Here is a 23,511-nt window from a genome sequence, read left to right as displayed (position 1 = left end):
AAGATATGACAAAATAATAATCTATAAATTATCAAGGGTTCATGAGGGAGGGGGGAACGAGGAGGGAGGGGGGAAAATGATGAGCTGATATCAAGGGCTCAAGTGGAAAGCAAATGTTTTGAGAATGATAAAGGCAACACATGGATGTATATATGGTTTATGATAAGAGTTGTACGAGGCCCCAATAAAATGACTTAAAACAAGAAGAGAGAGGGGGCAGAACTACCGCTGTGGGTTTCCAAGAAAATAACACTTTATAGCAGAGAGCCAAGCTTTACTCAGAACAACTAGTGGTTTCGTACTGCTCACCTCTGTTGGCTACCAACTCACAACCACTACACTACCAAGATAATGAAAATAAAATATAGTAGAGTTTACAGGATACAAAATAGTAAACAAAAAAACTCCATTTATAGTCATTTCTTTCATTTCTTATTCTTTATATGTTGAAACACAGTAATCAAATATGCAAGTAACCAACCAAGTAACATGCATAGTTATTTTTATCAAATAAGAATACTTACTTGAATGTGGTAAGAAGACAGGAGCAAAGATGCTATTGCTGCCTATGGGAATGAAAACATTTAGTATAAATAGGAAGCTAAGATACGCGATTTTATTTCAAAAATGTGTTTGCACAAAGTCCCAGATAATCACACACGGAGCACAGAATGTTCTCTTTTGTTTGCCACGTTCACTTCTTAATACAGAAACCTGCTACCCTCTGTGCCTGGGATGTTTTCTTTTTCTCAACCACAGTAGCTTCCCCTCTGTCATGGTCTCTTTTCAATTTCCTGCATGGCATCTATCCATTTATTTTCTTATTCCTTAGCTATTTGCTCCCTTTGGCATGCTGGTATGGCCCCAAAGGCATTACATTTTTGTTGAATAAATTTTTAAATAATATGCGTAAACAATATATAAATAATGTTTTCTTCTCTTGGGTTTATCACTATTTTCACATTGAGATGTCACGTTTTACACTAATAGAGTGTGCAAATGACTCTAGGGTTCCCCATTAAAAAAACGAGAAGTATCTGAAACACCAGACACCTTGGTTTCAAGTGATTTACATCAAGTACTTACCACAGGAACTGCTGAGATCGACATCTAGAAACACACTGAGATCCGAAGAAGCAGACACTGGTGGAGTGGATGGTGTGTTTGGAGAGGTTGGTGCTGACACTGTTGATTCAAGCTCAGTTTCAGCAATTCGACTAAAGCTTATCTTACAAGGTTCTCGTTCTAAGGGTGTTGGATGACCTCGTAAAGTGCCTGATGTAGAGCCATGGCGGCCTGCATTTGGCCTTATTCCAGGAGATTTTAATGAAAAGGTCGATTTCCTAGGCTAGAGAATACAAACATCATTTATATTACTAGTTGTTTTTATCTATTTGTTTCTATGACTTAGCATACAGTTAAAACAAGTACAAAGAAAAAAAAATGTACAATAAAATCCCCAGCCTGGAAGAACAGCTTCTTAACATTCTATTAGAACACTCTCGATTTAGATTTAGTTGGCTTATGCTTAAGATGGTTCTGGAATAAAGAAAACTTCTCACAACAGAAAAATGAAATTAATGAAAATTCTGCTGAAACAAGTATTAGCTATTCCTAAAGCACTTGGACCTAAACTTCTTGGAAGCATGTACATCGATTTTATAAATATTTAGTGAGCATGCAATATATATAGTAAATTATGCTAAACGCTTCACAATTTTTAAAATATACCCCCTCCCTGCCACCACCACCTCCTTATACTAAATGACCAACCCTGAAAACAGTGCTTTGAAGTCTTTGGAGAAAATTGGTTATCATTTACCCACTCACCACCTTTTCTTTAAAACTCTGACTATAATAACCTGATAAAACAAACATGGAAGCTAGATGCAGAAAACTTGAGTTGAAAATCTCAACTATGCCAATACTAATTATTCAGTCTTGAAAAAGTTACTTAACCTTTGCGTCCTAGTTTTTTTCATTTTGTTGTTTTAGCTTGCAAAATAAGGATAAGATTTATGGCATACAATTGTAAGGATTAAACAACCAAACCCACTGCTTGGCCCAAGGATAGTATTTTATAAATGGTTTTTACTTCTTTCTACACCTTTTTTTCCTCTTCACCTTCATAGTTACAATTGGTCTTCTATGAGAAACAGAAGGATTTCTCCCAAGTTGTCTCCCGCAAATATATGCCAGACTTAGCTGCTTGAGAATGACTACACACTTGGAGGTCATCAGGAGTAGATTAGGGGTCATTCTCCCTAAGAGCTATCAGCCATCTAGACCAAGCAGACACCACTGTTTATCCCACAACAAGTAGGGCCCACTGCCTTCTGATAAGGATAGTAGTTGTCTGTTTCCTTGTAGGAGACACACCAGAGAGGTCAAACCCACCCAAGGATGACTAAGGTTAGGCTGCCATCATGAATCTAGGGTTCGCCCATCTTGTCACATGTATAACCCTAGACCTTCCCATTCCTATGGGCACACCCCTAGCTCATCCCCTTCCTGTTACGCTTATGCCTATCATACATCCCCTTCCTACAATGTGTACGCCTATTGTACTGCCCCTTCCTGTGACATGTGGTTACCTGTAATCATGTCCCCCTAAAGAGATATATGCTTGGTTAGCAATAAAGAAAAGGCTCTCCCCGTCCTGGTTTCCCGGGGCCCTCTCTGGCTCTCGGGCCAGGGGAGTGCTACCCGGTTCTCGGTCCCTGAGGCTGCTCCTGCTCTCGTGGCCGGGTTCCCCCCACGAGGACCACCAAGCGGGGCCGAGGTGAGCAATGCTACCATGAATTGTGTCTGACTCCACATTACTTGACTCTTCTACCTCTCATGCTCTCTATGACTTTACTATAATCTTTACTTATTATTGCTGTACGATTGTGCCTACCGGACCTGTGATGATTTGTGGGGACCTCCCCTTCTCCCCACAGTCTTCCACTTCTTTTGTGGCTACTACCCCACCCCCAAAGAATTCAGAACTATAGTAGCAAGTAATAACGAGAGAGGTGAGATTCTAACAAGCATGGATCCTGATGACATGAATTATTTTTCAAATCAGAATAATTGTGGCATGTGAGCTTACTCCTTTCTAAGTTTTTTCATTTCCTTGGTTCCCTCCAACTATCTGTTACTTTAGCTGTCATGACCTATAATCCAGTGCTAGAAATTATGGATAATATTGCAAAAAGAATCCAAAACACGTTATTGTGCTCATGTGGAACCTGTACCTATATTAAGCAGATATCTAAACATAACAGGAAGATACTGCATGGGTTAGATCAGGAAAGGTGTGCGCCAGGATTGTATTCTTTAACCATACATAGTCAAGCCATATGCTGAGCAAATAATGAGCAAAGCTGAACTAATGAAGAACTTGGCATCAGGATTAGAGGAAAGAAGATTCATGAACAACCTTTGATATGCAGTTGACACCACTTTGCTGAAACACAAAAGGACTTGAAGCACTTACTGATGAAGATCAAAGACTACAGCCTTCATTCAGAATTACATCTCAACCAAAAGAAAATAAAAACTCATACGATTGAACTATTGGATTGTATATGAATTACATGTCAGTAAAACTTCTTTTAAATCAAACTCTTGTAAGCAACATAATGATAAATGGAGAATAAAATGAAGTTGTCAAGGATTTAATTTTATTTGTATCCACAATCAATGCCCACAGAAACAGCAGTGCTGCAAAAGACTTCTTTTTAATTGAGGTTTTTCTGTTTTATTTTGTTATGGTTGTTAGAGTTTTTGTTTGTTTTTATGTTTTTCTTTATGTGAAAAGTAGGATAGGAAAATCTATACAGTAGTGGGATTAATAGTTGCTTAGGGTTATGGCAGGGGAGGTTGGGGTGAAATGGGAAGCTTAATGAGTACAAGAAAGAAGAAAATGTTCTAATGCTGATTGTGGTGATGACTCCACAATTCTTTTCAATATGTTTGAACCAATGAATTGTATAATATGTAAGTTACATGTCAATAAAACGGTTTTTCTTTTTTCTTTTTAAGTAGCCACCAGGCTTTCCTTCCAAGTGAATGTTAGTGTGAAAGCTCCCCTGAGCCCTATTCCATATCATGGCCACACTCACGCCTCAGCGGCTGTGAATGAGATGCATCGATCAGTAATCAAACTGAACCCAGGCCTCTTGCATGGAAAGCAAGAATCCTCCACTAATCACTATTGTCTTCAAATGAGAGGTTAAATCAACTTTTATCAAAAGGCTGTCATTTCTACCCCAGTGTACAAAGGGCTTCAAAAGCATATTTTAAAAATGGAATTAAAAGATAATGGATCTTTTACATAAATTCTTTGAAGTTATCTCATACGTAATTTTTGAAATAGTTTATGTGATAATTAGGTTTTGTGTTCAACTTAGCCAGGCCACGGTTCTCAGTAGTAGTTTGGCAAAACTCCCATGATGGGCTCTAACACAGCATAATTAACTCTGTATGTAAGCAACATTTACAGTGGAGTGAGGAGTGAGCAATCTGAAGACTCTTTGGGGGTGTGGCCTGCTCCTTTTTAAGCAGGGCTTGGGAAAGCTTCACTTCTGCTGGATCTGGTTCATTGACTGACCTCCTGTCATCTTGCCTGCCGATGCCAGGAGCCATCAGTGGACTGGCAACCTTGGATTCATATAACTCTACCAGCCTGTGGTCTTTCTACTTAGTCTTCCTGCTTTTTGGCTCATCAGCCTTCAGCTTACCATCTTACCCACATACCTGAACTAGACTGGATTTACCTACTGCTTCACCTGTGTGGGCCATTTCTTGATATTAATCTCTTTCTATATTTATACATACATAAATATCACTGGTTTTGTTTCTCTAGAGAAGCCAGCGTAATACGCTGTCAAACTGCAAAACACCTAAAACCAACTCCTCAATTATAATTCTGGCAATAGGCTGTTAAGCAATAAATTAAATTGTTTTTAAAAGCACAATTATTTCTTCTAAAATGTAAGCCTTCTTATAACTTAAGAGTTGGTACTATTATTCATAGAACCTAGGTGACAGACTTACAAATCGAGGTGGCTGTTTGCAGTTTCGAGGCTCAATTTCATGTGACTTGTTGAACAAATAATCTGAAAATTCCTTTTCCGATGCACTTCCCATGGGGTTAAGGTTTTCAAAGAACCTCTGGAATTAAACAAATATCCACAAGTATATATCTTATTAAAATATTGCTTATTTCATCAGTTTAGTACCAATATATATATGTAATCTAATTAAGAGATCATAATATGCAAAAACCCACATGGCTTGCTAATTCCACTCTTCCTATTTTTCAACCTTTGTATATTCTAGTCTTAAATTTTTATTAAGATATAGACTTCATTTGATTACCATCTTAATTGCTAAGTAGTTGGCAATTATTTGTTGCTTAATTCTTTATCCCTGTTTCATTATTTCTACTTATTATAACAACAACAAAATGATCACAAGTAAACCACTCAGAGTTTAGAATAGAATTAATTGGTAAATCAAATATGTAAGTAAAACATTAATAATCAGAAAAGGCAGTAGAGATAAATTGGATTAAGGTCTATTGAAAAATAAACTTCAAGAACAATTATAAACAAACCTATCTGTGATAACCTCTAGCAATTGTTTTTGTCTACATCAAAAATGTTTTCTGAGCATAAACAAATTCAAAATGGATTAAGGACCTAAATGTGCAAACTGAAAACTACAACATTCTTAGAAGAACAAGAGGGGCAATGCTGTCATTGTATAGGGCCTGAGACCATACACCTTGCAAGTGGTCATCCAAGGCACACAAAATGGTCTAGTATCCCGGAGAAACACCACTGGGTATGCCATGAGTACAAGATATGGAAGACGTTGTGATTGCCTCCATGAACTCCTTCATCACGAGATCAGAAGACATGGATACTGCCCAGCTACCACAAGTGAACGTTTTGATCAAAATGCCCCAGAAGAATCCTGATCAAAAGGGGGGAAATTTAGAACAGAATTTTAAAATTTCCCAGACTACTGATTTTCTGGTGCCACAGAGGCTGGATAAACACCTGACAGTGTTGCCATGCTATAATATTTAAATGTTAAACAAAAAACATACCCTGAAATATTCTTAAAGCCAAATCATAGGTTAGCTTAATAATGAATATATGCTCCAACATTAAGCTCTTTCAAGATCTATCTAATCAAACTGACAACAGTAACTCAAAAGATTAGGTTAAGAACATTAAAGTAGTTAATTCATGGTAAGAAGGAACAACTTGAGAACCTAATGCCGGGGGCTTAAGTGGAGAGGAAATGTTTTGAGAATGATGAGGGCAATGAATGTACAAATGTGCTTTACACAATCGATGTATGTATGGATTGTGATAAGAGTTGTATGAGCCCCTAATAAATGATTAAAAAAAAAAGGAACAACTCAGAAAAAGAGGATGCGAAGGAGGTTGTACAAAGAATATGATCAATGACATTAAATTGGTACATTTAAGAAATATGGAATTGGTATATGTTTTGCTGTGGATTTCCAACAAGTGAACTAAAATAAAAATTATATTAAAGCACATGCAGATGACCCTTGACTAATACAGCTTGGAACTCTGTAGGTCCACTTATATGCAGATTTTTTAACACCATGTGATATGTAGACAGTTCCTCTCTCTAGTAAATTGTGTAGCACAGTAAAAGGTGATTTCTTATGAGTCTCGGGTATTTTTAAATCATGCTTAGTGTAACAATTCAAACGTTGAATAACATCATGGACTCTGTTGGAGGTGCCACTAGTGATGCTGAAAGTGCTCTCAAGAAGCAAAGAAATGACATGAGAAAAACTTGAATTACTTGATATGAACTATAGATTGAGGTCTATGGTTGCATTTACCTGCCATTTCAAGATAAATGAATCCAGCATAAAGACTACTGGGGGGAAAAAAAAGAAAATTCACAAAGCTACAGCAGCCTGGAGGTATAAAACCTTGCACTTTCTGTAAAATACCTTTTTATCTCTTATCTCACGTTGAAAATGCAGCTTTTATGTGGGTGCAGTATATACTATAACATACAAAATATTTTAATTGACTATTGATGTTATCAGTAGGGCTTGTAGTCAACAGTAAAATATTAGTAGATGAGGACCTGATGCCAGGGGCTTACGTGGAGAGCAAATGTTTTGAGAATGATGAGGGCAATAAATGTACAAATGTGCTTTACACAATTTATGTATGTACTTATTGTGATAAGAGTTGTATGAGCCCCTAATAAAATTATTAAAATATATATGTATTAGTCTGGGAGACTCTAAAGTTATATGGGATTTTCAGCTGTGTGTATGTGGGGCGGGGTTGAAGGGCCAGCTATGTTAGTACTGTGCAGGCTCAGCATCACAGAGGATTGGCCTAATGGTGAGCAGTGGGATAAACCAGGGACCACCATGAGTTTATCAGTATGTTATGGCTCCAAGCTAAGCACAATTTTTAATGTGACAAATGATCTTATTCTGACTGCTATTATATGTTCTGAATTTCAAAAGTATTACACAATAAAAAGCAATTAACATAAAAACCCAGCACCATAATGTACTCTGATTTAAAAGGTATCATACAATCTTACCATAGAATCAATGTGAACTAATGCTCAAAATAGAACATGAGCTGATAGAATGTTGGAAAAATCATCTATTGCTATGAATATGTACCTCTCCATTTTTCCCTTATTTAATCAGTGTTCTTAGGAAGATATTTAATGTTATATTGGCAAGTATAAAAGACCTAACATGGATATCAATCAATAGTAATAGTATAGTAGTGGATTTTCTTTTTACTGAATGGATATCAAAAGACTTCTTCCATTCCATTCACTTTTTGGGAGTGTTACTTAAACCTTTCATACAAAAAAGCTGCACTTTATTTTTAATTTTTTTTAATTTAAATCATTTTATTGGGGGCTCATAAAACTCTTATCATAATCCATATATACATCCATTGCGTCAAGCACATTTGTACATTTGTTGTCCCCATCATTTGCAAAACATTTGCTTTCCACTTGAGCTCTTGGAATCAGTTCCCTGTTTTTTTCCCCTCCCTCCCCGCTCCCTCATGAACCCTTGATAATTTATAAATTATTATTATTTTTAAAGCTGCACTTTCAAGAGAAAGTTCCTATGCATAACAAAGTCTACAAGAACAATGTAGCAAATTGGGTCTTATAAGCTCCTGAGAAGCCATTTAAGGTTCACCTCTGTCCAGAGGAAAGAAGAGTAATGGAAAATCAAAGACACATAGAAATGATTAGTCCAATGGACTAGTGGCCACACAAGCATCACTCTCCACGTCTCTGAAACCAAAAACTAGATGATGGCTGGCTACCAGTACTAACTGCTCTGAAAGGGGTCACATTAGAATGTCCTGGATTAGAGTTGGGGGGAAAATGTGGAAGAAAACTCAAAATTATAAAAAAGAAAAGAAAAATAGACCAGGCTCTGGTTGGACAGAGAATGGTGGAACTCCCAAGACCATGGCCCCATAATCACCTTTCAGATCTGAACCTGAACTCACCCCCATGGCCAAACAACGGTCTGTCAGGGAACAATAACAACACAAGGGAGTTTAATCAACCATTTGAGATAAAAGGGCAGCATTTATTCATGGGCAGAATGCAGACGGGTTAGGAAGGGAGGAGGAATAAAATCAGAAACACAGAGGAAGTGGGATAAACAATGTTACACTGTAGCGAAGGCAATCATGAAACAAAATGTGCATGAATTGTTGGATGGAAAACTGATTGGCTCTGTAAACCTTTCCCAATTCCAAATTAAAAGTTCAAAGAAAAAAGTGCTTAATAGTAACACCTGTAGAGTGCTAGTGTAGAATATCTAATACTTACCACTACTACTACCACCTACAGCTTATTTCTTTATATAATGTTCACAGTAAAATAAATAGCAAGATGTGTGGATATATTTATCACATTCTCTTTTAAAAGTAAGCAAAGAAAATATTTACCCTCATTTCTGCTTCTATCCGTAAACAGTATGGTTGATTCTGATACTGCTGAATTTCTCCAGTAATTTCAGCTACTTTCCTCCTCTTACTGAAATTAATTAAATCTTTCCCTTTCTTTTTTAAAAAGTCATTATTTCCTTCTTCAGTCTTCAGAATATTTGTTAAATATATTCCTAGTTTAAAAAAAGTATTTAAAGATAAGAATGTATGAACTGACTGCTTGGGAAAACAATTTATCTAGTACAGTTGAAGATATAAATATTCTATAATCAACCAATTTGACTCTGAAATTGTTGATGAGTTTCTAATACATTTAGTCTTCGTTAAGAACTTTTTTAAATGGAAGACTTTTTAATTAAAGAAATGAAGGTCTAGAAAAGCTTGATTTGACATTTCTTAAGACATTTCTTAAGACTTACACTGATGTAAACATAGGCACTCATTCACAAAGTCTAAACTGTTAGTGTTAAAAGCCCACAAATTAGACAGAAAAATAATTATCCCTCATAGTTGGAGAGTAAGAAAGTTTTTAGTTTGTTTTTTCAGGAATACTTACTGATTCATTTAAATCACTAGTTCTCAGATAGGGTTGATTTTGCTGCCCTACTGACTGTCATAACAAAACAGTGCTCTGGCATTTGATGAGCAAAGGCCAGGAACGCCACTAAATAGTCTGATGCACATAACAGTTCCCATAACAAAGAATTATTTGCCAAAACATCAACAGTGGCCAACTAGAGAAATCCTCATTTAAACCATTCCATTTCAATTAATACATAATAAAAACCCATACTATAAAATTCCTGATTAATATAGAATACATAATAAACCTTTTATTCTGATATAAACATCACTTAATACCATTAGTAAGTAAAATTGAAAACCAACACTGTAAATGTGACATACAGAGATATAATAAAAATATTAGTTGCCATTTCATGAGTGCCTAAGTGAGATTAAACTAGGCTTTGTATTTGGTAGTATATATTTAAAGTCTTTACAACAACCCTAAAAGATACTATAATACTAATTTTATAGACAAAGAAATAGCTATTTTAAGTTTCATTTGTTAATGCAGACAGTAATAAGCATGGATGAACTCATATAAAAAATCAGTACAGTCTATCTCTAAATTGGGCAACAACGCACACTTCCTTGAAACAGAATGTTCATAATTAGTAACTTACCAAAAAAAGGCACACAAGGTGGATTGATTGACTTAAGTTTTGCTAAGTATTTTTTAAAGTGATCTTGGCTTAACTCCACGGCTTCATCCAAAATTCTCCGTTTTCGTTCCTGTAATGCCTTTAAAGTATATAAATTAAGTATGTATTTTAAATATTTCAACCATGTTTTATCAATGTAGAATTTAAATTAAAAATTGTAAATATTTAAAAAATACTTTCAGGACAAGAGAAGTATATCTTTTGCATACTTGCATCTGAAATGATCTCTCCTCTTTTCTATAAATATAAAAACTAAAACCTTAGTTCTTATACATACTAGTGAGTTAAACTCTTAAAAATAAAACAAAAAAAAAAAACTTCCTCAGGACCTTGATAGTTAAAATTAGCTACTGCTAATAGCTGGAGAAGAGAGAAGTTTACCCCTCTCCAAAAGTAAAGCATTCCTATGAAATCAAAAAGCAAAGAAGCAATTACCAATTGACTTATAAGGAAACATTTTTTGGCATTCCTAGACCTAAAAAATAACCTATGAAATCATGCCCACTAACCCATGAGACCTAAAACAACACTTGCATACAGTGTTCACAGGGGCCAAGGTGGCTGGATGCTATCCCACTACTCCGGAAAGGGTGGGGGCACTACACTCTACTCCTGTTGTTTGGGGGGTGCTGCACCTCTCCTTTTCCAATTTCATTTTGTTAGAAAAAAACAAGTCCTACCAAAGGTCTTTCATAAAAGCAAAGTGACATAAAGTCAACTTTGAAAAGCTGGCAATAAAAACCTATGAGCCTTCAGCTCTTACATATTTTCCAAGTAAAATGCACTTGTGGGCCAAGGGTAGGGCTTTGAGTAAGGGAGTAAGGCTACAGAAGGGAAGGAAAGGCTTGAATAGAAATCTAGTAAACCAAGTAAGCAGTCATTCATTAGATTTCCTTATTATAAACATTAATATATTTGTTTTCTTATTGAAAATCACTCTATTTTTAACCTTACATGCAGTATGAACAACCCACGGAAAAACTCCAAATAAAACCTCGTGTTTCATGAAGAACCACTGAAGGTGTGCCCAACACACACACAAGGAAAAAAGGCAGCTTTAACCCAGTAATGTACAGAGAGCCTAACTAGTATAGAGAAGAAAAAAATTAAGAACTAGGACTTTAAAAACTTCCAACAGTGTTTGTAGAATATATGACTGTTTCCCTAGAAAACTCAGAAGAAACCCAATGACTCTACAACAAACTGCTAATGAGAACTTAGCAATGCTACCAGTTAGCAAAGAAACAAAGGTGCTTTAAGAAGTTTGTGGAAAATTCCATTATCTTCTAACTTCGCTTTTCACAAACTTTTTGAGCCTCATATGTAAAAATGAACTGCATTTCTAAATATCATCAATGTAAAAAAACAGGATTTAAAAAAAAAGTGTAACAAAGATCGCTTTCAAGAAAACCATAAAAGGGTGTTAAATAGCTAAATGAAGGGATATACTATGTTCATGGTTGGTGCTATGGTTCGCTTTTGTGCCAACTTGTTGCACCTGAGTGAACGTAGGGGTAGAATCCTATAGATTATTCAGGTCACAGCTTGATGATGCCTGATGCCTCCTTGGGGATGTGGTCTTTTGTTAAGAGACACTGAGAACTCTCCTGTGCCTTTCCTTCCTGCTAGCCTGGAGTCTACAGATCCCTGGGTGCTGTCATGCCATGGACTCACCTGACTGCACCCAACTAAACTGTGATCTCCCAGCTTCCTGCTTCGCCTTTCTGCTTCATCCGGCGACAGCGGACTTGAGTTGGGTCAGGCTACTTTCTTTTTTTTTTTTTTAAATCATTTTATTAGGGGCTCATACAACTCTCATCACAATCCATACACACATCAACTGCGTAAAGCGCATTTGTACATTCATTGCCCTCATCATTCTCAAAACATTTCCTCTCCACTTAAACCCCCGGCATTAGGTCTTCATTTTCCCCCTCCCTCCCCGCTCCCCAGGCTACTTTCTTGATATAAATTGCTTTCTTACACATATGAGTGTCACTGGTTTTGTTTCTCTACAAAACTCAGCTTAACACAGTTGGGAAGACTCAGTAAAAATGTCAATTATTCATTCACTGATATGTACATCCAGTGCAATTCTTATAAAATCCCAGCCAGATTCTAAAGTTTTTAAGTGTGGTGATGAGAATTTCCTAATATGGCTCGACTATAAACATTTCTGTAAATCACACCAAATGACTGGATGGAACTATGCAAACAGGATGGGTGAAACACTAATAGAGGGGATTAGTCAGTTTGGGTTGCCATTCCTCTGTATATAAATCACCTCCGAACCAGGCAGAGAGAACTCCCTGGACTATCTAGGAAGAAAAGCCACCAGTGGAGCATGTTCTTTTGAATCTCTGCCTGAAGTAGACACTTCAAGTCATGTCACATCAGTCCAACGACAGAAGAGCCATGGTGCTCAAACCAAACACCCTAAGATTGTGAGGCAAGAGGACAAGGGACCATATGTTTGAGAGGCAGAAGACCAGGGAGACTTGGCTACTGGCTGAGGGGGAAGCACTGCTGTGAATCAAAGACAGTTTATTGATCCCAGCAGAGAAGTGGAATGCTGTGAGAGGAACGGGGTTGGCTGGTGTCAGAAGGATGGAAAGAAGAGGCATGCTTGGCTTGTTTGGGCTGGTGTGTAAAGAGAGAATCTCCTTCTCCCTTGTGTAGCCAGAGGAAGTCACGTGTGGCTTCCGCAGCCTTTTTGTAATAAGGAAGAGCAAACCAAGAAAAATTCTCTCAAAACTCAGTGCCATTCAGTTGATTTCAACTCATCCCAACTCTCTGAGACAGGGAAGAACTGCCCCTAGGGGTTTCCAAAACTCTAACTCTTTATGGGAGTAGAAAGCTTCATGTTTTCCCCCCGGGGAATAAACACCTTTTAAAAAGGATAAAATTGGCAGACTTCTCTTTCTATACTTAAGAATTGGTATGAAATTTGGGGTAATTTAGACATGTGACACTAGTAGAGGTAAGGAACAGAATAGACAGATCAGTAACAAGGACACCTATTTATAGAAATTCATGACATATCTGGCACTGGGATCAGTGGATAAAAGAATAAGCCTTTCAATAGATGGGTGGAAGCAAATGTTGACATACATGGAACAAAAAAAATTAGGCTCCAACCTCACACCATACATATTACTGTAAACATAATAACTTAATGTGAAAGACATAACATTAAGATAACAGAGGAGGAGTGTGTTAAACCGGATTCCAAAAAGCATTAATAAAAATGGAAAAGTAAATGAAAACTACTGAAGAAAATATCTGAAAAATATCATCAAAGAACACCATTTAAAAAAAAGGTTAAGTCACGTCAGACAGTGTAAGATATGGCAAAATAATAATAATTTGTAAATTATCAAGGGTTCATGAGGAAGAAGAAATCAGGGAGGGAGGGAGAAAAATGAGGAGCTGATACTAAAGGCTCAAGCAGAAAGCAAATGTTTTGAGAATGATGACAACAAATGTACTTGACACAATGGATGGATGTGTGGTTTGCGATAAGAGTTGTATGAGCCCCCAATAAAATTATTAAAAAGGGGGGGGTGTAAAAGAAAAACTCCACTCGTGGGAAAGATATTTGAACACACATAATTGACAAAAATTGTTTGTTGTTGTTAGGTGTTGTTTGATTTGGTTCCAACTTATAGCAGCCTTATTTACAACATAATGAGATACTGCCTGGCCTACGCCACCCTCAAAATATTGCAGACCTTCTTCATCGAGCATGAAGTCCTTCTCCAGAAGCCGGTCTGTCTTAGAACAAGTCGAAAGTACATGAGATAGAGGCTCACCAGTCGTCCTTCTAAGGAGCATTCTGACTGCATTTCTTCCAAAGCAGATTTGTTACACTTCTGGGAGTCCACGGTGTATTAATATTCTTCACCAACACTATAATCCAAAGACATCCAATCCATTCTTTGGAATTCTTTATTCATTGCCCAGCTTTTGCATGCATTAAAGTTGAAAATACTCTGACTTAGAACATGGGCACCTCTGTCTCCAGGTGATAGCTTTACTTTTCAGTATTTCATGGAGATATTTGACAGCTGATATGACCACTGTTTGATTTCCTGACTGCTGCTTCCTTGGGCATTGATTGTGGATCCAGTAAAATGAAACCTTGACAACTTAAATCTTTTCTTCATTTATCATGAGATTGCCATTGGTCCAGTAAGGAAAATTTTGGTTTTATGTTAAGTATTACCCATACTTCAATCTTCATCAGTAAGTACTTCAATGATACTGTTCAGTGATTTCTACATTTTGTTGTATCACCTGTCTGTGGAATGGTGCACCAATATGCATCTCTTCCAGTCGGATGGTAATCTTGGTAAATTTGGTCATCTTCCAAGTTTCTTGGCAAAGATGAATAAAGCAAAATGATTTCTACATTTTGTTGTATCACCTGTCTGTGGAATGATGCACCAATATGCATCTCTTCCAGTCGGATGGTAATCTTGGTAAATTTGGTCATCTTCCAAGTTTCTTGGCAAAGATGAATAAAGCACCTTTGGTGCTGTGTCTAACAAAAAAGTACAATCCAGAATATACAAAAACTTGTACGAATCATTAGGAAAAATTGCCACATGGAAAAACAACAAAGAACCAATAAACACTTGAAACAGTGTTTATATTCTTTAGAAATCAGAGAAAAAATTTAAGGGCTAACAATAACAAGTGTTGGTAAAAATGTGGAATAACTGGAACTGATGTTTCTCATTGGAAAATAGGTTGGCATCATGTAGTAAAGTTACGCAATCCATGGCATCATAAACTATAACCCAGCAATTCTACTTCCAACAACTAAGAGAAACTTGTGACTGTACACTAAAACAAACAAACTCAAATCCACAACTGTCCAGTGAATTCCAACGCCTAGGACCTGTATAGGACAGAATAGAGCTGCCTCATCGGGTTTTCTTTTTTCTTTTACTAAAGCTTTTATTGGGGCTCTTACATCTCATCACAATCCATACATTCATCCATTGTGTCAAGCACATTTGCACGTATACTCCCATCATAATTTTCAAAGCATTTTCTTTCTACTTGAGCCTTTTATATCAGGCCCTCATTTCCCCCCCTCCCTCCCCACCTATCCTCTCTCATGGACCCTTGATTAGTTACAGATCATTATTTACATATCTTACATCAACCTCTGTCGCCCTTCACTCACTTTTCCATTGTTCATACCCCTGGGAGGGGGCTTTATGTTGATCCTTGTGATCAATTCCCCCTTTCTCCCTCAACTTCCCCTAATCCTCCTGGTATCTCTATTCTCATTGTTGGCCCTGAGGGGTTTATTGATCTTGGATTCCCTGTGTTGCAGGCTCTTTTCTGTAGCAGTGTGCATGTTCTGGTCTAATCCGATTTGTAGCATAGAAATAGTGGGGGGAAGGAAGCATTAAAGAAGTAGAGGAAAGTTATGTGTTTCATCGGTACTATACTGCACCCTGACTGGCTCATCTCTTCCCTGTTACCCTTCTGTGAGGGGATGTCCAATTGTCTACAGATGAGCTTTGGGTCTCCACTCTATACCCCTCCACACCCCATTCACATTGGGTATGATTTTGTTCTGGATCTTAGATGCCTGATACCTGATCCCATCGACACCTCATGATCACACAGGCATGTGTTTATTCCATGTGGGCTTTGCTGCTTCTGAGCTAGGTGGCCACTTGTTTATCTTCAAGTCTTTAAGTCCTCAGACGCTTTATCTTTTGATAGCCGGGTACCATCAGCTTTCTTCACCACATTTGCTTTTGCACCCATTTTGTCTTCAGCGATCATGTCAAGAAGGTGAACATCACAGAATGCTGGATTATTAGAACAAAGTGCTCTTGTGTTTTTTGTTTGTTTTGTTTTATTTATTTATTTTTTTAAACGTTTTATTAGGGGTTCATACAACTGTTATCGCAATCCATACACACATCAATTGTGTAAAGCGCATTTGTACATCATTCTCAAAACATTTTCTCTCCACTTAAACCCCCGACATTAGGTCCTCATTTTTCCCCTCTCTCCCCGCTCCCCACTCCCTCATGAGTCCTTGATAGTTTATAAATTGGTATTTTGAGTGCTCTTGTGTTGAGGGAGTACTTGAGTTGAGGCCCAATGTCCAGCTGCAATCTTAATTCTTGACATATAGCTGGCTCTCTGACCGCGCTCCCTGGTCGCTCCCCTCTCCTTTCTAGTCCTCTCTCCCTTGTTCCCTTGCCCTCCTTCCCTGCCCCCTCTCTCCACGTGGACCGCCAATCTGGGCTGAGAGCACCGCTGGCCACAGAAAATTACCTTGGGGGCCACATGTGGCCAGCTTGACACCACTGGTCTACAGTAATTGAAGCTCTGTAACGTGAGATCTTTGTTAAAACAAAAGTTTGTTTACCCAGAAAAAACAACAACCACATAGCTCTAAGTATAGTTCTATTCCTCTCTTGTTATATATAAATATATTTATATATGTACATGCCTATATTTAGACCTCTATAAATGTCCCTTGCCTCCTATTTCTTTCCTCTATTTCTTTTAACTTTCTTCTTGTCCCACCATCATGTTCGACATTCATTCAGGTTTAGTAATTCCTCACTACTACATTGCCCTTGATTAAGCCCCACTAGGCATCTTACGCCTTTCTCTTCATTGATTTTAGTTCACTTGTTCCCTTGTCTCTGGTATGGCTGTGCCCCCCCTCCCCACCTTTCTTTTCTCCCATATCACCCCCAGAACCATTGGTCCTGTTCTTTTCATCTTTAAATTGTTTATCCGCCTATCTTATTTAGACAGGCATGCAGAGACATTAATAAGCGCAAAGACCAGGAAAAGCCAAACAAAACAACAAAGGAAGTCAAAACCAACAACAAAAAAATAACCACCACAACAAAAAACCAAAACCAAAACAACAACAAAAAGAAAGCCACTGACAAAAATGGCCAAGTCTATAAAGAGTTCAAGGTCTATTAGTTAGCCTTTACAAGTGTTTTCCAGTTGAGTTTGATGGGGTGCCACACTCTTGTCTCCAAAGTCTATTTTTAGTGATTTCATCACTTTGCTCCCCTTGCTGCTCTGTTGCATGCCCTTAAGTGTTTCACCCCAGTGTGATGGGGTCAGATTGGGCATAATTCCCGCACTGTGTCTCCAGGGCTGTCCCCTATAGCGTGATGGTTCGGTGAGGAATACTGTCTTGTGGTGGGGCTGACCCTATGGTCCTCTCTGTGCATTGTCTGCTCTGTGCAGGAATATCGTCCTTGGGGCTTGGTGGGCTGGGAACCTCATTGGGTTTTCAAGGCAGTAAATCTATTTTTTTAATAGCTTATTAGAATATACTTCACTTATACAAGTTAATAGGTCAGTCGTATTAAGAACAGTTGTGCAATAATCACCACAATCAAGTTCAGATAATTTTCTTCTTTTTGGTACACATTGTTAGCTCCTCATCTTTCCTCAACCTCCCCTGCTATGTTCCTAAATAATTATTAATCCAGTTTCTGTCTCTACAAATTTACCTATATTGGAGTTCACATACAGAAAATCATACAGAACAACAATAACAAAAATACAAAATAGAGAAAAAAACCTCAATTAAAAAGAAAGCAAAAAATATTAAAAATTAAAACAACTTTAAAATGGGTCAAAAGGGAGCTCAAATAGGTGTTACCATTCTAACCTAACTCCATCTGCCATAATCGACTTCAACTTTACAATGTTCTCTGATAGCAAGGCTATTCACATCCCTGGACTATGGTCAGGGGGGATTCCTTAAAGCTGTAGTTCTCAGCCTTGCTACAGCCGCAACCCTTTAATACAGGTTCCTCATGTTGTGGTGACCCCCCAAACCATAATATTATTTTCATTGCTACTTCCTGTCATCATTTTGCTACTGCCATGAATTGGGCAACCCCTGTGAAAGAGTCGTTTGACCCCCAAAAGGGTCACAACCCATAGGTTGAGAACCACTGCCTTAAGGCTTAATCCATGTGGAGACCCTAAAAATGAATTTTGGATTTCCATTGTCATCCATAGCCTTCTGCAAGCCAGGTGTTATTAATTGGTTCCAGGTCATAAAATACATATATAATAGAATCTCAATTTTTCTTATTAAATTTTTTTACATAGTCATATATTTGCATATTTCAAAATTTTTCATAACACACTAACCATGTACTATTTTATACCTGAAAAGCAAAACAATTTGTTTTGTAAAGGATTCTCTCCATTTTAATCAGACCATAGATTAAATAAGATTAAGAAAATATTTATATATTTATGCTTGTCATTTGTCCTTTATTTAAGACTCTCAATGTGCAACTGAAAAACTATTTTGAAGATATTACATTGGCTAAGTATATTAAATGTAATTATAAGTCAAATTCCTTGATCAGTTTATTAGTATATATTCATATATTTGCTAATATCTTTATGTTATAGTATATAAAAAAATAGGTCTCCAGACTGTTTACTATGAAAGATAGCTGGTAAAAGCACCTATCTGTCTTACATTAATTTTATTTCCCTCCAAAAGGATGAAATATTTACAATCAAAAACTTACCTCAAATGTATGGTCTAGTCTGTATACTGGCACTGAATTTACTGCACTGACTATCTCCAATACTCCATTGAAATTATTCAGATCTTGAAAAACTTGCAGAATTTCTATAATCCTACTTAGCACTGCCACCCGTTCTTCAAAATTTTCTGCTTCCACAATGCACCTAACATACACACACACAAAAAAAAAACCAAACAAACAAACATCATGGTTTAGAAAATAAGAAATCTATTTATAGCCAGAACTTTAGCTTAAATATGACTTAATATTATTACCACTAGAAAATAATAAAGTAAGTAAAAGCATACTTTTCAAACCAGAGAGTGAGATTTGTAGTATGGCGAATCATTTTTAATAAATTTGGAGAATTTATTTCTTTATCCTCTTTGGTCCATACACTTCCCACAAGTTCTGAAGGTTGGACTTTTCTGTGGAACCAAAAATGAAGACAACTTAAAACAATAGAATATTAACAAAAAACTATTTAAACACCTCCTATAACTTACGATAATTAGCCCAATAGCGAAGTTATAAATGAATAAACTGATAATTCTCTAAGGAATAGAACCAAATGAAGAAAAGCTCATTCTCACGCAGGAAAAGTAACATTAAAACCTTGTCATACTTAAAACAATCCGGCAATTAGTAACACAAGATAAATGGACAAAACGTTGAAGTTGTCAAGGCTTTTGTTTTGCTGGGCTCTACAATCAACGCTCAAGGAAGCAGCAGTCAAGAGATCAAAAGACCCATTGCACTGGGTAAATCTGCAAAGACCTCTTTAGAGTGTTGAAAAGCTAGGAAGTTACTTTGAGGAACTAAGGTGCACCTGACCCAACCCATGATATTTTCAGTTGCCTCATATGCATGGGAACGTTGGACGTTGATAAGGAAAACTGAAGACAAACCATGCAGTTGAATTGGGGTGCTGGAAAAGAATCTTTAAAGTATCATGGACTGCAAAAAGGATAAATAAATCGGTCTTGGAAAAAGTGCTGCCTTAGTGTTCCTTGGAGGCAGGGATGGCAAGATTTCAACTTACATAATTTGGGTGTGGTGTCAGAAGAGACCAGTCCTTGGAGAAGGACACCATGCTTGCGTGGTGCTGTCGTGCATAGGGTCACTATGGGTGAGAACCAACTCAATGCAGCTAACAATAATAGTAATACTGAAGATACAAATATAGTAAATGACCCAGCAATTCTCCCCGCGACCCTTCTGTGAGGGGATGTCCAATTGCCTACAGATGTGCTTTGGGTCCCCAATTTGCACTCCCCCGCATTCACAATGATATGATCTTTTTTTCTTTGATGCCTGACACCTGATCCCTTCAGCACCTCGTGATCGCACAGGCTGATGTGTTTCTCCCATGTGGGCTTTGTTGCTTCTGAGCTAGATGGTCACTTGTTTTTAAATGTGCAAAATAATGCTTACTGTTTACATGAGTATGTGTGTAAAACAAAGGCACACATACTAAGTAAACACCAAATATAATAAGATGGTGGTAATTCTCTGGAGAAAAGAAGGGAAATGTGATAGGGGGGATTGCACACAGGACTTCAATTTCATTTGTAACTTTTTTTGTTGTTTTAATTAATAAGCACCCATTATGGTATTTTCTGTATTTTTTGGAATGCCTGAAATAGTTAATAAAGAAAAATTACTGAAATAGCGTAAATCACGACATACAGTGAGTCAGGATTATGAAATTTTTTAATCTGGCCAGTGACTGCCATGGATGTTCTACAAATTTTCCTCTTCATTAAAAAAGAAAAGAAATCAGTAGATTAAGCACAAAGAGTCACTTGCTGTCTTTTAAATAAGTTTTAATAGTTCTATTATTCACCAGATATTTCATTTCTCAACCAGCAATGTTGGTGTTGTTGCTAGGTGCATCACACTGGTTCTATTCCATAGCGATCTTATACAAAACAGAACGAAACACTGCATGGTCCTGCATCATCCTCGCAGTTGTTCCTGTGGCTGAGCCCACTGTTGCAGCCATTGTGCCAATCCACTTTGTTGAGGGCCTTCCTCTTTTTCACTTTACCAAGCATGATGTCCTTCTCAAGGGACTGGTCTCTCCTGACATGTCCAAATTATGTTAAGACGAAGTCTTGCCATCCTTGCCTCTAAGGAGCATGCTAGCCTTACTTCTTCCCAGACAGACTGGTTTGTCCTTTCAGCAGTCCAGGGAATTTCAATATTCTTTGCCAGCACCACAATTCAAATGCATCCATTCTTATTCAGTCTTCCTTATTCAATATCCTACTTTCACATGCATATAAGGCAATTGAAAGTATCCTGGCTTGTGTCAGGTGCACTTTAGTCCTCAAAGTAATCTCCTTGCTTTTCAACACTCTAACGAGGTCTTGTGCAGCAGATTTACCCAATGCAATGCGTCTTTTGAGCTCTTGACTGCTGCTTCCATGAGCACTGGTTGTGAATTCAAGCAAGACAAAGTCCCTGACATTACCCTAACCAACATTACCCTAAATCAAATGCTTTCAGTGTTTTGTATCTGCTACCCTTCTTCCAACAAGTATCACTTAACAAACACATTTTCAAGTATTGAAAGGTCAATGTCATGTTAAAATTTGGGGTTTTTCCTGATGCACATTCATTTAACAGATACTCAGAGGAAAAACCTGATTTGGTACTGTTCAAGTAACAAGTCCTTTATCCCTTATTATCACAAATCCCACAAGATAATCAAGAACCATAATTCCAAAATATTGACAATATAACATGAAGTTATGAATCACCTATGTTGACAACATCTGGTGGGGGCCAAAGGTCTCCCCCTGAAGGGCATAGCCAGGGCAAACTAAACCCAATCTAAAAAGGCAACATTTATCTCAGGTGCTTTTCTAGACTCCATGAGCACTAAGCGAAGGGCTGTGCATATTCTTGTTCTACTCCAAATAACCCATTTTTTAAAAAGGCTACTAATTAGGATAACCTCTCAAAGGTATTATTTTTTTTTAAGGCTCCTGAAGGCAGAGCTGTTTTTAGTGGAATGATGGTGGTAGCATGTCACAGGAACCCGAGTTGTAAATAAAAGGAAGTATACCTCAGTCACTATTCTATTCACTTTGCTACCAACAGTGTAACATCCATACTGACTGACTGACACTTAGCTGGACCTCATCAAACTAAACTGAGAAAATAGAAGTAGTAGCAGTGAGACCACTGACTTGAAAGTGATCCTATTTTAATCTTCCCCTGACACTCAGAGTACATAATTCCTGATCTAGGCCTGAACAATGAAAGACAGACTATAAAATTTTTACCTACAGGACAAATTATAGTTAAAAACTCCGCTATGGATGCTTTCTTGAAGTCCACAATAATACCTGCAGTTTTTTTTAAGTACTCATGGATAATTTGCAAAATGTTAATTCCAATCCAACAGGACAAACTTCTCCTTTGGGTTTCCTAGCTTGTAGATCTTTCTCCTGCGGAGCAACTGGAAGGTTTGAACTGCTGACCCAGCAGTTAGCAGCCCAATACATAACCTATTATGCTGCCAGGGCTCCTTATTTTAAAAACAGGTAGAGGTAAATTCAAGGTTCTTGGGGGTGTGGTGGTGGTGGGGGCAATTAACTTTGTCTACCTATAAAGATCAGATTCCAAAAGCGTTAGTTGACGTGCAATTTCGATTGGATGAAGTGTCATCAGATCAAATGTTTCAAACTGTCTGCTGATATGCCATTCAACTGGTGGAGGTGGGCTTTCAAAGGTAATATTATGGCTTATTCCATTGGCTTGAGCTTGTTTCTTCCTCTTGATGATCTTAGCAATTGACTCCACCCATTTCTTCATCGATTTTCCTGAAAAGGTATACAGAAAGCGTTTTACTAACTAAAATAATTGTGAATCTTCATCTTAACTTTGCATTGTGGAAAATTTTAAACATATAAAAATGTAGACAGATTATAATGCCACTTGACCAAATATCATCAATTACCTTTCATAATTACCAACTCATAGTCACTTTCATATTGTCTCAGACAGTGGCCATACATTGATAATTACTTAAGCGGGTGATTGTACTTGGCCAAGTGTTATTATAATGTTTTACTTGAGTGTAACTAAAATTTTTATTATGAATAATGTTTAGACATATATAATAAAAACAAATCTTTAAAAATCTCTACATTGAAATATATGAATAACATTTTCTATTATAACAAAATTACTCTTGAATAACAAGGAGATTAAATAAGCAATTTTACTGGATAAAACAAAATTTACTTTGATTCAGTTATGTACACTTGATGAAAGTGGAATTTTTAGACTTGATCAATGCTGACTCACAGCAACCCTTGAAGGCAGAGAAGACATGCCCCTATGGGTTTCTGAGAATGTAAATCTTTACAGGAGTAGAAAGCCTAATTATTTTTCTCTCAAGCATAGGCTCCTGGTTTCGAACAGCTGATCTTGAGGTTACCAGCCCAATCTGCAATCCACTACACCACTAGTTTCAGAACATAGTCTATGAAGTGAAACTCTAAGCCCCATACATTAAACAAATGCATATACCATATCTCTTCCCCTTGCTTCTTCCCTCTCTCCCAAACATACACATTTGCTTAAATATACATGGCCTAAAGTTTTATTTCATGGGCCATGTTCTGAAATTTAAAGTAGGAAACCATAAATATTCCTATTTTTCAAGGTGCCAAAAACATACCTTTCTAGGGGAAGTAAATATTACAA

General features: G+C 37.3%; 1 protein-coding gene across 1 annotated transcript in view; it reads right to left on the bottom strand.

Annotated features, from left to right (window-relative positions):
* The window catches only part of SOS2 (SOS Ras/Rho guanine nucleotide exchange factor 2), a 101,754-nt gene that overhangs the window by 2,819 nt on the left and 75,424 nt on the right, over positions 1 to 23,511 (bottom strand). Inside the window, exons 15-22 of the mRNA XM_004698575.2 lie at positions 22,406 to 22,622; positions 19,098 to 19,217; positions 18,790 to 18,952; positions 10,187 to 10,304; positions 9,000 to 9,172; positions 5,044 to 5,160; positions 1,087 to 1,348; positions 525 to 566 (exon numbers count right to left, since the gene is read on the bottom strand). Coding sequence (XP_004698632.2) covers positions 525 to 566; positions 1,087 to 1,348; positions 5,044 to 5,160; positions 9,000 to 9,172; positions 10,187 to 10,304; positions 18,790 to 18,952; positions 19,098 to 19,217; positions 22,406 to 22,622 — 1,212 coding nt within the window. The remainder of the gene's footprint in view (positions 1 to 524; positions 567 to 1,086; positions 1,349 to 5,043; positions 5,161 to 8,999; positions 9,173 to 10,186; positions 10,305 to 18,789; positions 18,953 to 19,097; positions 19,218 to 22,405; positions 22,623 to 23,511) is intronic.

Source organism: Echinops telfairi, unplaced genomic scaffold, assembly GCF_000313985.2.
Source record: "Echinops telfairi isolate 266 unplaced genomic scaffold, ASM31398v2 ScPeMD7_18;HRSCAF=68, whole genome shotgun sequence".
Classification (NCBI taxonomy): domain Eukaryota; kingdom Metazoa; phylum Chordata; class Mammalia; order Afrosoricida; family Tenrecidae; genus Echinops; species Echinops telfairi.
The sequence above is the reverse complement of the archived record's forward strand: the minus strand, read 5'-3'. Positions and strand labels throughout refer to the sequence as shown.